Source organism: Guillardia theta, assembly GCF_000315625.1.
Source record: "Guillardia theta CCMP2712 unplaced genomic scaffold GUITHscaffold_178, whole genome shotgun sequence".
Classification (NCBI taxonomy): domain Eukaryota; class Cryptophyceae; order Pyrenomonadales; family Geminigeraceae; genus Guillardia; species Guillardia theta.
In genome coordinates this window covers 21,548-33,554 of record NW_005434498.1, presented here as the reverse complement: position 1 = coordinate 33,554, position 12,007 = coordinate 21,548, and the positions used below count along the sequence as shown (strand labels likewise).

At 47.7% G+C, this 12,007-nt stretch overlaps 4 protein-coding genes across 4 annotated transcripts; 2 read left to right on the top strand and 2 right to left on the bottom strand.

Annotated features, from left to right (window-relative positions):
* Positions 1-1,189: 1,189 nt before the first annotated feature.
* GUITHDRAFT_90725 (hypothetical protein) lies at positions 1,190-3,395 on the top strand (the record flags this gene model as incomplete). Its single annotated transcript, XM_005820399.1, has 10 exons — positions 1,190-1,215; positions 1,304-1,332; positions 1,379-1,511; positions 1,560-1,601; positions 1,647-1,722; positions 1,787-1,844; positions 1,893-1,947; positions 1,992-2,045; positions 2,098-2,166; positions 2,217-3,395. Exons 1-10 carry the CDS (start codon positions 1,207-1,209, stop codon positions 3,393-3,395), a joined length of 1,704 nt encoding a protein of 567 aa, XP_005820456.1. The 5' UTR covers positions 1,190-1,206.
* Positions 3,396-4,545: 1,150 nt separating this feature from the next.
* GUITHDRAFT_147879 (hypothetical protein) lies at positions 4,546-6,279 on the bottom strand (the record flags this gene model as incomplete). Its single annotated transcript, XM_005820398.1, has 10 exons — positions 4,546-4,588; positions 4,820-4,961; positions 5,132-5,220; positions 5,271-5,377; positions 5,424-5,474; positions 5,517-5,547; positions 5,606-5,641; positions 5,783-5,908; positions 5,961-6,025; positions 6,247-6,279. The coding sequence occupies 10 exons, from the start codon at positions 6,277-6,279 to the stop codon at positions 4,546-4,548; spliced, it is 723 nt and encodes a 240-aa protein (XP_005820455.1).
* Positions 6,280-7,423: 1,144 nt separating this feature from the next.
* Positions 7,424-8,049, bottom strand: GUITHDRAFT_156026 (hypothetical protein). Its single transcript, XM_005820397.1, has one exon. It carries the CDS (start codon positions 7,776-7,778, stop codon positions 7,551-7,553), a length of 228 nt encoding a protein of 75 aa, XP_005820454.1. The 5' UTR covers positions 7,779-8,049; the 3' UTR covers positions 7,424-7,550.
* A 2,415-nt stretch (positions 8,050-10,464) lies between these two features.
* Positions 10,465-11,308, top strand: GUITHDRAFT_156025 (hypothetical protein; the record flags this gene model as incomplete). Its single annotated transcript, XM_005820396.1, is given in 2 exon segments — positions 10,465-11,216; positions 11,228-11,308. A coding segment is annotated over 1 exon segment (516 nt), but the record flags the coding sequence as incomplete, so codon positions are not given.
* Positions 11,309-12,007: the final 699 nt, after the last annotated feature.

Genomic DNA, 12,007 nt, shown 5'->3' with positions numbered 1-12,007 from the left:
ATCGACGACGATTGGAGTCAGGCAAGCCGTAAAATCACTTAAAACATCCTCGGGTGTCGTCGCACGTTCTTGGGCAGCAGGAGACTTCATACTCATCTCTTGCTCCTCCAAAGTACCTTTCAAAGTACCTTTATCACTGTCTTGGTCACACTTCTCAAGTTTTGCAGAGTTTCCACCACCGTCTTCTGCAAACATGAAGAAATTTCTTTCATCTGACCGCAGGCCTTGATACAAGGAGAACGCACTTGAATGACTCTGGCTTTTTGCTTCATTGTCGTTCGAGTCCGAACATGTTTCGATCAATTCCATTTCTGCAAGAACTTTCGCATGTTCTATTTCAATCTGCTTCAGGAGGCTGATGTGGTAATCGACATCCGTCTTCTCGTTCCTATTTCCGTCGTTCCTACTTCCGTCGCCATCCTCCATGAGACGGTCAATTGTCTGAATGGATGTTGCTTCCTTGCGAGGTTTGGTGTAGCTCTGTTTGAATGATTGTAAACCATTGCTGGTGAATAACTCTCTTCTCTCTCTGATGCTATTTACAGTGGGTTGTATTGGACTGGATGGTTGCTTTGCTAGTGCCATAGTATCTGTTGGAAGCGAAGAGACAAGGATTATCCCTCTGGCTGCTCTCTTATATTGCTGCCTGAGCTTCTTTTTGAGTTGCTCATCAACAATAAGCCCAGTCAAATCTTCAGAGTCTTGACTCGATTCGCTACAATCTGCTTTGCTGCTGTTGAAGACCCAAGACGGCTGTCGGGCGTTGTCATCTTTCGGGGGTGAGCTGCTCACTCGTCCCCCTGAAGCCTTCAAGTTTTGACGCTTAAGCAGTTCCTTCAACTTGGGTTCCATGAACCTGCCACCATAGCCATCCCCAAGATCTGGGCTGTAGTGTTCGAACACGCCCTTGGTCATCGATGCTCGCTTCAAAACTCGTTATCTGATGATTGTCCGCGTAAAAAGTTCATTCAAGACGTCCAAGCGAACCAATGGACCTCAGGCCGCCATGCCTGGCGCCCTAGTCTAAAGCGAGGCTTTGAATTTCAAAGACGTAACGGTTTCCGTTAACTGGTAACCTCCTTGGTTCTAACCAGAAAACTAAAAGATAGGTTTAGTTAGGATTGAGAGGGTTTAGGCTGCCATCTTGAGCGGGTTTAGTTTATATTTGACCGTTGCATCACATAACCGTCAGTGCGAAGAGTCGTCATGGCTGCGGTGAGGCAAAGGAGCAAGTGTGAGGAGGAGAGGGAGACGGAGCAGGCGGATATGAGCATCGCAGACGTCAGTCTGATTGTTCTTGCAGGCTGAGCTGACTCCTTTGCTGGGAAACATGTGAGTGCTCCTCCCTTGGTCTGCTGTAGGTCTGACTTTTAATCAGAAACTCCACGAGGATTCGCTTTGCGATTCCTTTGATCCTTGTTGCTGTCTTGGCCCTTGTGGGAGTGCATTTCACTCGCAGTCAAAGGGGCTCCGTGCTCGCCTTCAAGAACCCGATTGGGAGCGGTGATGGGGTAATTGAAGTACTACAAAGTGATAAATCTCAACTTATGGATTTGCAGGTTGTTCCAGAGAAGGATTTGTCGTTTGTCAAATCGGAGGAGGTGAGCCGCTCCAGGCTTCTTCTTGGCTAATGCTACATATGCCAGGCTCACTTCGCAGCCTCGAAGCAGCTCGATGACGTTGCTGCTCGTTCCAACATGAACGACTTTTTTGACAGCATCGGTAAGGAATTCCTGATCGCTTCGTCTCTGCCTCGTCCTTTCTTTCCTCGTTACGATTGCATCAGGCAAGAAGCAACAAATGGAACACGTTCGAATTATGAACACTGCTTCTAGTGGCGACAAGTAAATTTTGTTAGGATATGCAAGTTGTGCATTTTGATGCGCTTTCAGCTCGTTGAACAACTATTTCGACAAGTTGGCGAACAAGTATCACTCCGAGCGACGGGTCTAGTGCTTTGACTCTGTTTGGGTCTTCTGAATTCTCTTTAGGCTCACTACTCCGCAAGACTTCATAACCATCCGGGAATGCTTCATCACGCCGAGGTTCAAGTGTTTACTCGGACCCCTTGAGTTTTTTGTGACGCTTGCGCAATAGATGGGTGGACACAGTGGTGACCTTACTGGCGCTGTGGACCACGTTAATCATCTGGCTCAAAACTCGTTGGTGATGATGCCAGGATCACCTTCTTCGAGTTTAACATATGGGAATTGCAGGATCAGCAGAGTCAGGCTAAAATCTTGGCTCAGCGTGCCCAGCGCAGGGCGGCCGAGGAGGCATCCAGAGAAGAAGGTCATGAGAAGAGGATGAGATACCTACAAGAGAAGAATCGCGATAAACAAGTGCAACGTGCAGTTCGCGATTTGTCCAAAGATTCCAATCACCAACCAGCTGCTCCTTCGATGAAGATGCGAATGATTCAGAATCTCAAGACTCAGAAGTATGTTGAAGCGCAAAGGGCAAGAGCCAATGCTGAGAAGGCTGATGAGGAGAAGAAAGAAAAGAATCAGCTCAAGAAGGTTGGAGATTGGATCAAGGCTCAGAACAATGCCGCGAAGAAGACTAAGCAAGAAGAAATCGAAAAGTTTGATGAGCAAAAGAATGACTTGAAGCAGTACCTCGACACTATCACCAAGAAACACAAGCAGGAGAAGGAAGCTGAGGAGGAAAAGCAATCTGAAATCACCTCGAAGGTACGGGCACTGAAGCGCCGCATGTCAGCAACAAAGAGATCAAACGAGGAGAAGCCATTTCAGATCAAGAAGGTTAACGGCAAGGTCGAGCTTGGTTTCTACATGGAGAGCATGTGCCCTGGCTGCAAGTACTACACGTCGACTGTGCTCAAGGATCTCATCACAAACACTGACTTCAACAAGCTGGTTGACTTTAAGCTCTACCCCTACGGCAATGGGCGCATCTCTGGAGACTCCATCCAGTGCCAGCATGGAGAACCGGAGTGTGAAGGAAACACTATCCTGGCCTGCATGCAGTCACTTTATCCTGTCACCGAAACAGACCCTGGCTTTGCACGAGCTTTTGTCTGCATGGAGGAGAGTGACAAGCTCCCTGCAGAGGAGGCGAAGAGATGCTCACAAGAGGGCAAGCTTGACTACGATAGAATCATGACATGCGCCCGAGGCGATGAGGGCAAGCGCCTGGCCATGGATGCGGCAAGAGCAACAGAGAATCTTAATCCTCCTCACGAGTATGCTCCTTGGGTTACGCTGGCTGGACAACCTCTGCGAGATTCCGCATACGACTTGCAGTCTGTTGTCTGCCAGTCATCGACTTTGTCACAAGGCAATCCGATCTGCTCGTCGTCAGCCCTCAAAATCTCATCGAGCCAAATTCTACGAGCAAGCTCTGAGACCAGATCTGTTTGTCGTCCAAATTAAGCGGTGCAGATGACAATGAGTAAATTGTCGTCTTCTTCTCCTTCCCGTGCACTATTGACCCATCCACTTGTCTTCATGTCGGGTGATTTCACAAGCAACATAATGACCTTTACCTTCATACCAACAAAAACTATATGACATGAAACGACGCTAAGCCAACGAACATGATTGAGAAGATGATACAGCCTGGGAGAAGAGTGACTTTTTGAATTAGAGTAGAAATACCTTACTAAGCCCTATGATTGCAATAAGACGAGTGGAGCATCGAAGTGACACCTATCAAGTTTCAGTCGGGGACTGTTCAACCCCATTGAATGATCCCTCACCTTTCTTCCCATCGTGGAGTAGAGAAATCCTCTTTCCTTTTCAGCGTCTATTAGGTCCTTGAGGCTGATTAGTGAGAACCCAGAAGAAGAAACGAGCACCTTGGTTGAAACCACTATCGGAACCCCCAGCAGCTTAGGCTCCTACAGGTTTAATTCAAATCCTGGAGAGCGTATTGATGATAATTTCTTGCCATGGACGTCGGACTACTGATTATCTCTCCCTGTTCTTCGGCGAACACTTGTCTATTCTGTAGTACCTGTCAGCTTCTGTTGCAGTTGTCCTCTTATACCTCAAGCTCCCAAGCTGCGACAGATGAACGAGCACTCTGACTTTGAAAAGATTTTTTGCTGAAATTGTGGTTCAAAACTGGCTGTCCTTGGTTGGATTCTGCAACTGATTCTTCTGGTTGGGATGCTTCATGCTGCCTCTTGTCCAGTTCAAGCTGCTTCATTGCAAGCGCAGCAGCCTACACAAAACCTTTGAAATCAGATTTAATCCTCAATCACATGACATGCCTCTTCCTCCAACTCCTTTCTCTTCTTCAAAACTTGATGAGCAAAAGTCAGAAGCTAGTAAATGACAATTGTGTATCTTTGCCTTCATCAAGCTCTTCTTTGGAAAAAGTTGATTGCTTCCTCGCAAACTCTTCTTCAAATCTGGGAAAGAGACTGTAAAGATCTTTGTGGACGGAAATAAACTCATACCTTTGTCGCTCCTGCTCATTTTTCTCTTGCCACTTGGTTAGTTGATCCCTCTCCTTTTTTTCCTGTATTCACAGCTAAGCTGTAGATTCTTTGGGTTTGGGGTAAATATGGGAATACATTTAAGGAGAGCAGACGGCCTTCTGCTTTTCGAAGAACTTCAGCCTGAAATTTGATTGTCAATAAGAATTCAAAGACATCAATATGCAAGCAGTGAAAAAGGATCTTCTCATTCCTTTTCGGAGATTCTTCCTGTCGGGGCATCATATTCATTTTTTCCAGTTTGTGACATGTAAAAATTTACCGCTTTGTCGAAACGCTTCCCTTGTTAACTTCAACTTTTCTCTATCAACAATTGTCAAAGTTTTGCTCGAATTAGTAGGAGGTCGGTCGAACCGTGCAAGAACAGTGTCCTCATCTTTCAAAGCTTTCTCAAAATCGGCATAGAGCGAAATTCCTTCTGCAAATTTCTCCTGTATCAGATTTGAATCTTCTGTCTGCTTTGCCGTAAGATTTCGTGAAGAGTCGTGTGATGATCCTGCATCAGCGAGAGACTTCCAAGAATGATTAAAGAGTGATGGACACTGAGAATAGGCTTCTACCATTTTTTGTGGTTCCTCATTCTTCTCTCCATTATCACCGGGAGCTACCTGACCTTGAAGCAATTGTCGGGCTTTGTGCACGATTGAGACTTGAAAGGAGTTTCACCTTTTTTCCGAATTCGCGCTAGCAAAGCGTTCTTTGCATCCATCGTCGCTCGTTGTAATGCAGTTTGTTTAGCGAGTGCATCTTTCGTCCTGATTGTGAGTTCAGTCATGTTGAATTGTTAACAAAGGTATCAAGGTACCTGAGCTCCTCTGAGGATCGTGGTCTGCAGCTTTCAATGTTGGGATCTCGAACTGATTGTGAGTTGCCGCCATTGCCAGGAGCTGCTGTATTCCACCATTGCGATGACTGCAATCAACTCTGATGAGAGAGACTAGGGGCGATCAGGGTTGACCTCAACTTTAACATCCAGATCGCGAATTTGCTGCAGCGCTAGCACTTGCTCCTGTTCTAGCAATTCAAATGAAACCACGAATCAAATGTATACCTCATCCGAAGGGCCACGGCTGAATGCAATTCTGATTCCAGCAGATTGAGTGAACCAAGAGACTAGAGAGAATGGATTTGGAAAAGCACCTTGCTTCAGCAAGTTTTTCTCGAGCCATCTCATACCTGCATCACGTTAAAAAAGAAAATTGACAATACATCATTTCATGCCGTTTTGCGTATACAAACTCCTCTGCTTGGGAAAGTGCGGATTTTCCATCGTTCCTGCACAGCTTTACACGATAAAAATGGAAGAGGAAAGTTGACCTTGCTGCCTTCACCTCTGCCTGCTCTATACTCCCCTCAAGAGCTCTCAGTTCGGGTTCTCTCCCCACCTTTGCTTTTTTCAGCACTGCACGAGCCCGCTGGATGCTGAGTCGTGCGTCTGCAAACCTGCATGGGAAAGAGGCTGAATTTTTATCAGAAAACTAAATCTTTTAGATACTTGTTCTTGGCCAAGAAATGTTTCGCTGCGTCAATGTTCCTCTGACCATCTGCTTCGAATGCAGCCTGATGACAAATTTAAGTCTCCAAGACCAGCAAAACCAGTTAAAAATGTATCACTCTTGCGTCTTCTTCCTTCTGCTCTCTCTGGATTTCTTCCGCCTTATCAAAACTAGACGTATTATATGTCAATGTCAACCGAAAGCAATGAAATCCACCAAACCTTTCAAGACCAGCAGCGTCTCTACTTTGATTTATCCACTCGTCCAACGATGAATTCAAAGAACCAGAACCAGTAATTGATGATCTTCGACGACCATGCAAAGGATTCTCGGACATGTCAACTCAGTCTATTTGGATCCGTGCATAAGAAATTCTTGGTCATGATTGCATATTTTGAAGGTAGAGTCTCGTCTGGCAATGCTGGATCAGTCACTTCTCCGGTCCAATCTTCAAAAATCTTATCCACCGACCTTCTTTGAATCAAAAACATCGATTTCGGTTATTCTCAGTAATATATTTTTGAAATGAATTTCGTTCCGACAAATTGTACGTTATTTCTAGCTCTATCAGGAGTGATACTATCATGCCATCCTCTGTTCTCTCTTCACTTAAGTTCCTGTCTTTCCGTTACCCCCGCCTCTCCATCCTCTTGCAGCATGATTTTATCTTTGTTCGTCGGCACTGTTCATCTCCTCAAATCGTCAGTCAACACTAATAATAGAGAGTTGCAATTGACTGACTCGATCGAATGAGGGTAGGGTTGTGAGGACTTCTTATCTGGGGGGGGGGGGGGGGGGGGGGGGGTTCATAGGTAAAGAAGATGGTAGAGGTACTTGAAGGGTCAGGGGGGTGGAGAATGGAAGCCTGCCAGTGCATTATATATGAGCGGGTAGGGTCATTTGTTTGTTCCTTGTCCTGGTCAATGTCTTGATGAGTTGAAGGAGAATTGGGTGGTAGGGTGATATAGGGAGTGGATAGACAGACAGGGGAGGGGGGAGGGGTATGTACCTTGGCGTTGCCAGGCCCGGCGGAGCGTGATTGACCCCCAGGCTCTCATTCCAACGAGTCTCTTCTAGATCAAATTCACTGTCAGTGCTCGCGGGCTGGTGGCAACAAGGTGACCGGCCGACAGACAAGGCCCGGGTCTGTATGAACCATTTGTGTCAAGTTCCGACTCTCGAGAGCATCCGTTGCACAGTGAGTGTCACTGTGGTGGTTGTGCGTAGTTTACTGATAGGATATGTTTGCTGACCCCCGGAAGCCGCCAGGGCGCGAAGGAAGCTGCGAGCAAGAGGTTCGTATAGTACAAACAGCTTTCTAAGCCTGAATGGTTCGCAACATGCTGTATCGGAGATCATGCCAATACACGCTTAAGGGCGAGCTTGTGGATGCCTCTGTCCTCGAAGCTGACCTGGTCGAGAGGGTAAAGAGCTTCGCGAAGCGTTTTCCTATGTCAACCGTTGAACCATGAAGAGAGATAGGACTGATCGTAGACTCACTGAGTCAGTCACTGAGTCTACTTACTCTCTTGCACTGAGTGCAAGAGAGTAAAGCGATCATGTGGAAGGCTCCGTATGATAGACCCGAGTCACTGAGTGCTGATGAGATCCCGGTGACTGTTTCCTTCCTCCGCAATCATTGCACAAGCGGAGAAGCTCTGGCAGGGAAGAGAGGACTTCGCGATGCTCACATGTACAGCTGTGAACTTGCGACCATCGATCGTGACGAAACCTTTCTGGCCCAGCGACCAGCATGCCTCAGCCAGCGGCTGGAGCTGTACCGCTGCCAGGGACTGGCGGTACATGCCAGTGAGCATTTAGAACGCGTGACAAACTCGCCCGGCAGAAAAAAGCAAATTTTGTGAATTTGCTGTTTTCGATCGCACAAAAAACAATGAATATAGCTCTGATGATCCAGTTTTCACTATCTGAAGTTCGATTAAGTACCTATGATTCAATTCTAGTCCTTCATACAACCGTTTCACACAGCGCGACATGGCTGCAAGCACTTTCATAGCGATTTCCCAGATTTTGTCATCTTCAAGTTGTCTTATCTCAGCAATGGATGGGTCTCTTCTTGTGCGGTTTTCATCAACGGAACGTGCCCGTCCTCCTCTTTCGTATCATAGTATGCCGCCACCATTTTCGCGCCCTCTCCGTTTCAAGTTCGGAAGATGCTGTATGAGGGTCTTCAAATCGGGGCCTTTCGGGCCCTCAAGGGGCCCTGTGTCCCCGAAAGATAAAAATTTGCGAGCGAGCGATGGTGTATGTGTAAATGGGTGGATGCGAGAGGGAAGGAGGGAGAGCGAGCGAGCGAGTGAGAGAAAAACTGAGAGACGGAGACAGAGACAGACACAGAGACAGAGACAGAGACAGAGACAGAGACAGAGACAGAGACAGAGGCAGAGGCAGAGGCAGAGGCAGAGGCAGAGGCAGAGGCAGAGGCAGAGGCAGAGGCAGAGGCAGAGGCAGAGGCAGAGGCAGAGGCAGAGGCAGAGGCAGAGGCAGAGGCAGAGGCAGAGGCAGAGGCAGAGGCAGAGGCAGAGGCAGAGGCAGAGGCAGAGGCAGAGGCAGAGGCAGAGGCAGAGGCAGAGGCAGAGGCAGAGGCAGAGGCAGAGGCAGAGGCAGAGGCAGAGGCAGAGGCAGAGGCAGAGGCAGAGGCAGAGGCAGAGGCAGAGGCAGAGGCAGAGGCAGATGGGAATACAGGCAACCTCCACGTCAAACAAGCCTTCTTGTCAAGCCTAAGTTTGCTCTTTGCCAGCAGGGGGGAAAGTGCGTCTTGGGTGCCATGTCGCTCGTGTCGCCTCTTGGATTCCTTTGGTTGAGCTCAATTATCATTTCGAGCTCAGAGGTAGGCATAATCCTCAGTGCTAGATAAAAGCTTTTTGAACTTGTGTTGTTACTGCAGGGATTGTGTTGCCTTCAGTGGACTCGGTTCCATCGCGAGCAGAGTGCTGTTTGTCAGCGCTCTTGTCTTGGGATACGGGGAGGAAATGATGGCGGAGATGAGAAGAACGCTTCTGTTCAAGAGGGAGCTCCACACATGTTGAGTGTCTATGACATAGCCATTGACGCTGCAGATAAGAATTGCAAAAAATCAAGAAAACAATTCACAAATGCCGTCATGCAGGGGAGCTCCAACATTCTTGATCTCGAGATTCTGACAAAGCAGGACGAAGGGATCGAGGGGGTGCAATCAGAAATCGAGGGAGAACAACAAGAGATGAAAATTGAAGAGATCGGAGATGTACAACAAGAGATCAAAGGTGTACAACAAGAGATCAAAGGTGTACAAGGAAAGATCGAAGGTGTACAACAAGAGATCACAGATGTGTTGAGAAGGATGCAAGATCAAAATGACCAAATGCTGAAGGAGGTCCACATGCAGCTTGTGCAGCAGCTTGTAGCGTACCAGCAGCAGCTTGTAGAGGACAAGAAGCAGCTTGTAGCGTACCAGCAGCACCTTATAGACAGGGAGAAGCTGCTCTTGGACAAGGATAAGCAGGTTGAGAGGCTTATTCCACGTCCTGTGCAACTTAGAGACAGTGTGTCAAGACCTGAAGGTGAAACAGAATTGAATGTGGCTATCATGGGTACTAACAGGACTTATGCTAGTTGGCATGCTAAGTTTCTTGAAAGAGCTCTGGACTACCGCATGCGCAGGAAAGGTTTTACGGGCTAATGAATACGTCAGCTTCTCCGCATGCTTAGGAGGCCACGAGACACTTGGAAACAAGCTCTTCATACGAGAGTGCTACTTGGAGATGAGGCGGAAAATTGCAGAGGATTTCAAGTTGGACCCAGAGACGCTAGAGGGCATGGACACCAATCAAGGATGCCATCAAGTGATCCTCACAGGTACTCCAGGGATCGGGAAGTCCTGCTTCGCATACTTCTTACTTCTTCAGCTCCTCCGGCCTGGTGAGGAAGTAGTGTATCAGATAGGGAGTGAATATTGGTACTTTGATGGAGAAGCATGGAACCTGTTCATGGATGGATCCGTAGCGCAACGCTTTCTCCAAATGTTTAGGCGCTGGTATATCTGTGATCTGTACAAAAACCAGGGGAGCTATTCAATGTCACGAACCGCCAAAACAATCATAATCTCTTCACCGAAGTATGGGATGTTCAAGGACATTGTGAATACTGGATCGGCGAAGAGATATTTCTTGCCGTTGTGGTCAGACGATGAGATGTCACTCTTCATCATGATGCAATGGGGGCGTATTGACTCCGATGAAGTGATGAAGATCGTAGAGGATTGGGGCAATGTGCCGAGAAATATCGTCGTGAAACCTTTAGAGACACTTGAGCAGGCTGTTGAAGGAATAGAATCAGTGTCATCACTCAAGAGGAAGATGGATGCAGCAGTGAATGAAGACCTTGGAATGCCATCGAAACTGATTCACCTTTCCCCCAGCACTGACTACAGATCCTTTACCGCTCGAATATGCTCGAAGAAGGCCGAGACGATGATATTTGAGGCCCTTGTGAAAAGGGATTGGGATCATGTTGTCGACTTGGCTTTTTCGAGTCCTAATTCTGGCTATGAGTCAGCAGCAGGTGTAGCTTTTGAACACATTGCGCATGAGGTGCTGAAGGGAGGAGGAAAATACAATCTGCGAAGGCTGGAGAAGGATAAGGGCGATAGAAACGGGTTAAAGAAGCTGAAGTTGAAGAGATCGCAACCGTACATTGAATTTGCATCATCAATCAGAGACTTGGAGGAGTGGGTGATCATGCCGAATGCATACTGTAAGCCAAAGGCATTAAACTTCGCTTGCATGGATGGGATGTCATTGTCTGCCAGCGGGGTTCTCTACATGTTCCAGATAACACGAGCGGGGAAACATCCTATCAAAGTGGACTCATTGCTCAGCATCTTGAAAGCTCTGCAAGCCAAGAACAAGTTTGAGAGGGTAAACTTTTTGTTCGTTGTACCTTCAGGGCATGAGGAAATGCCCTGCTGGGGACGAGATCAAGGCTTGACATCTCAGGGAGTGAAGGCAAACCAGGAGCAGGAGAGTCAAATGAGGGGAGTAACTCAGTATATCATGATGCTTTCGAAGGAGGATGCGATGCGGAGGCCAAGGGGATGGATGAGTTTCGCTCCGCAGCATACGTAGTCAATCGTAAGAGCAGCGCCAAGGGAGTAGTTGGAACCTGGGAGGACGCGACAGAAGAAGAGAAGTTTTTGCACGTAGACAGTCGCCTTGCAAGATTGTGCTTCAAAGACTTTAGAATCGTCAGAATTCCTGTTTTGCACATGTAGGCGATCATTTCGAAATATACAAAGTTGCCAGTGCCCAGCAATCTTTGCGTTTTGAGATGAGGACATTCGTCACGACGTGGCGCCTTCCTCAGTGAAATGACTAGACGCTATCCGATAGACTCTTCCACTGACAAACCGTGCTGGCAATACGCAGAAGGAAGTTTGTTTTGCAATGATGGTGTGAGTTGCTGCCGTGACCTGCTTTCAACTCACGTCACTGATTACTCTATGAGCAGGATGTTCAGTTCAACATTTACATGCGGCGAGATAATATCCGACCTCTTGAACATCTGGTGGATCCACACCATTTCAAACCTCGTACCTCAGTTGCCACTGCTTCAAAGCCCCGCCGTTTCTCTTCGATTTGCATCGATAACAATTCTTTGTCGCCCCATACTTGTCAATGTCCACAACCTTGTAGTATTCCATGTGCTAATACAGGTTCACTTCGGTACAGGCTGCCTCAAGAGCGAAGTAAGGCAATGGCACCCTCAGACTGTCGTGTATTCGTGCTTCAAAGATAGGAGCCGCCTACGGCGAATAGGGCGCCCACCTCGTGAGCCTTGGAGGATTTGGACAACTCAAGCACCTCGCGTCATTCCTCTGGGTGCTGATATTGACCCACTTGGAGACGCCAGATCATGGAAAGCTTCCCTGTACTGATCACCCTCCCACGATTCCCTGCCCGGCGGCGCCTCAAAGGTCTGCTCTCCTTCTCCGGTGCAGCTGGTTTGTCACATTTGCCGCAATGGTTTACCTCGCCTGCCTGGGTCA

What these genes read in the sequence shown, in the direction of transcription:
- GUITHDRAFT_156026 (XM_005820397.1), bottom strand. Translation starts at nt 7,778, where the DNA reads ATGCTCACTGGCATGTACCGCCAGTCCCTGGCAGCGGTACAGCTCCAG.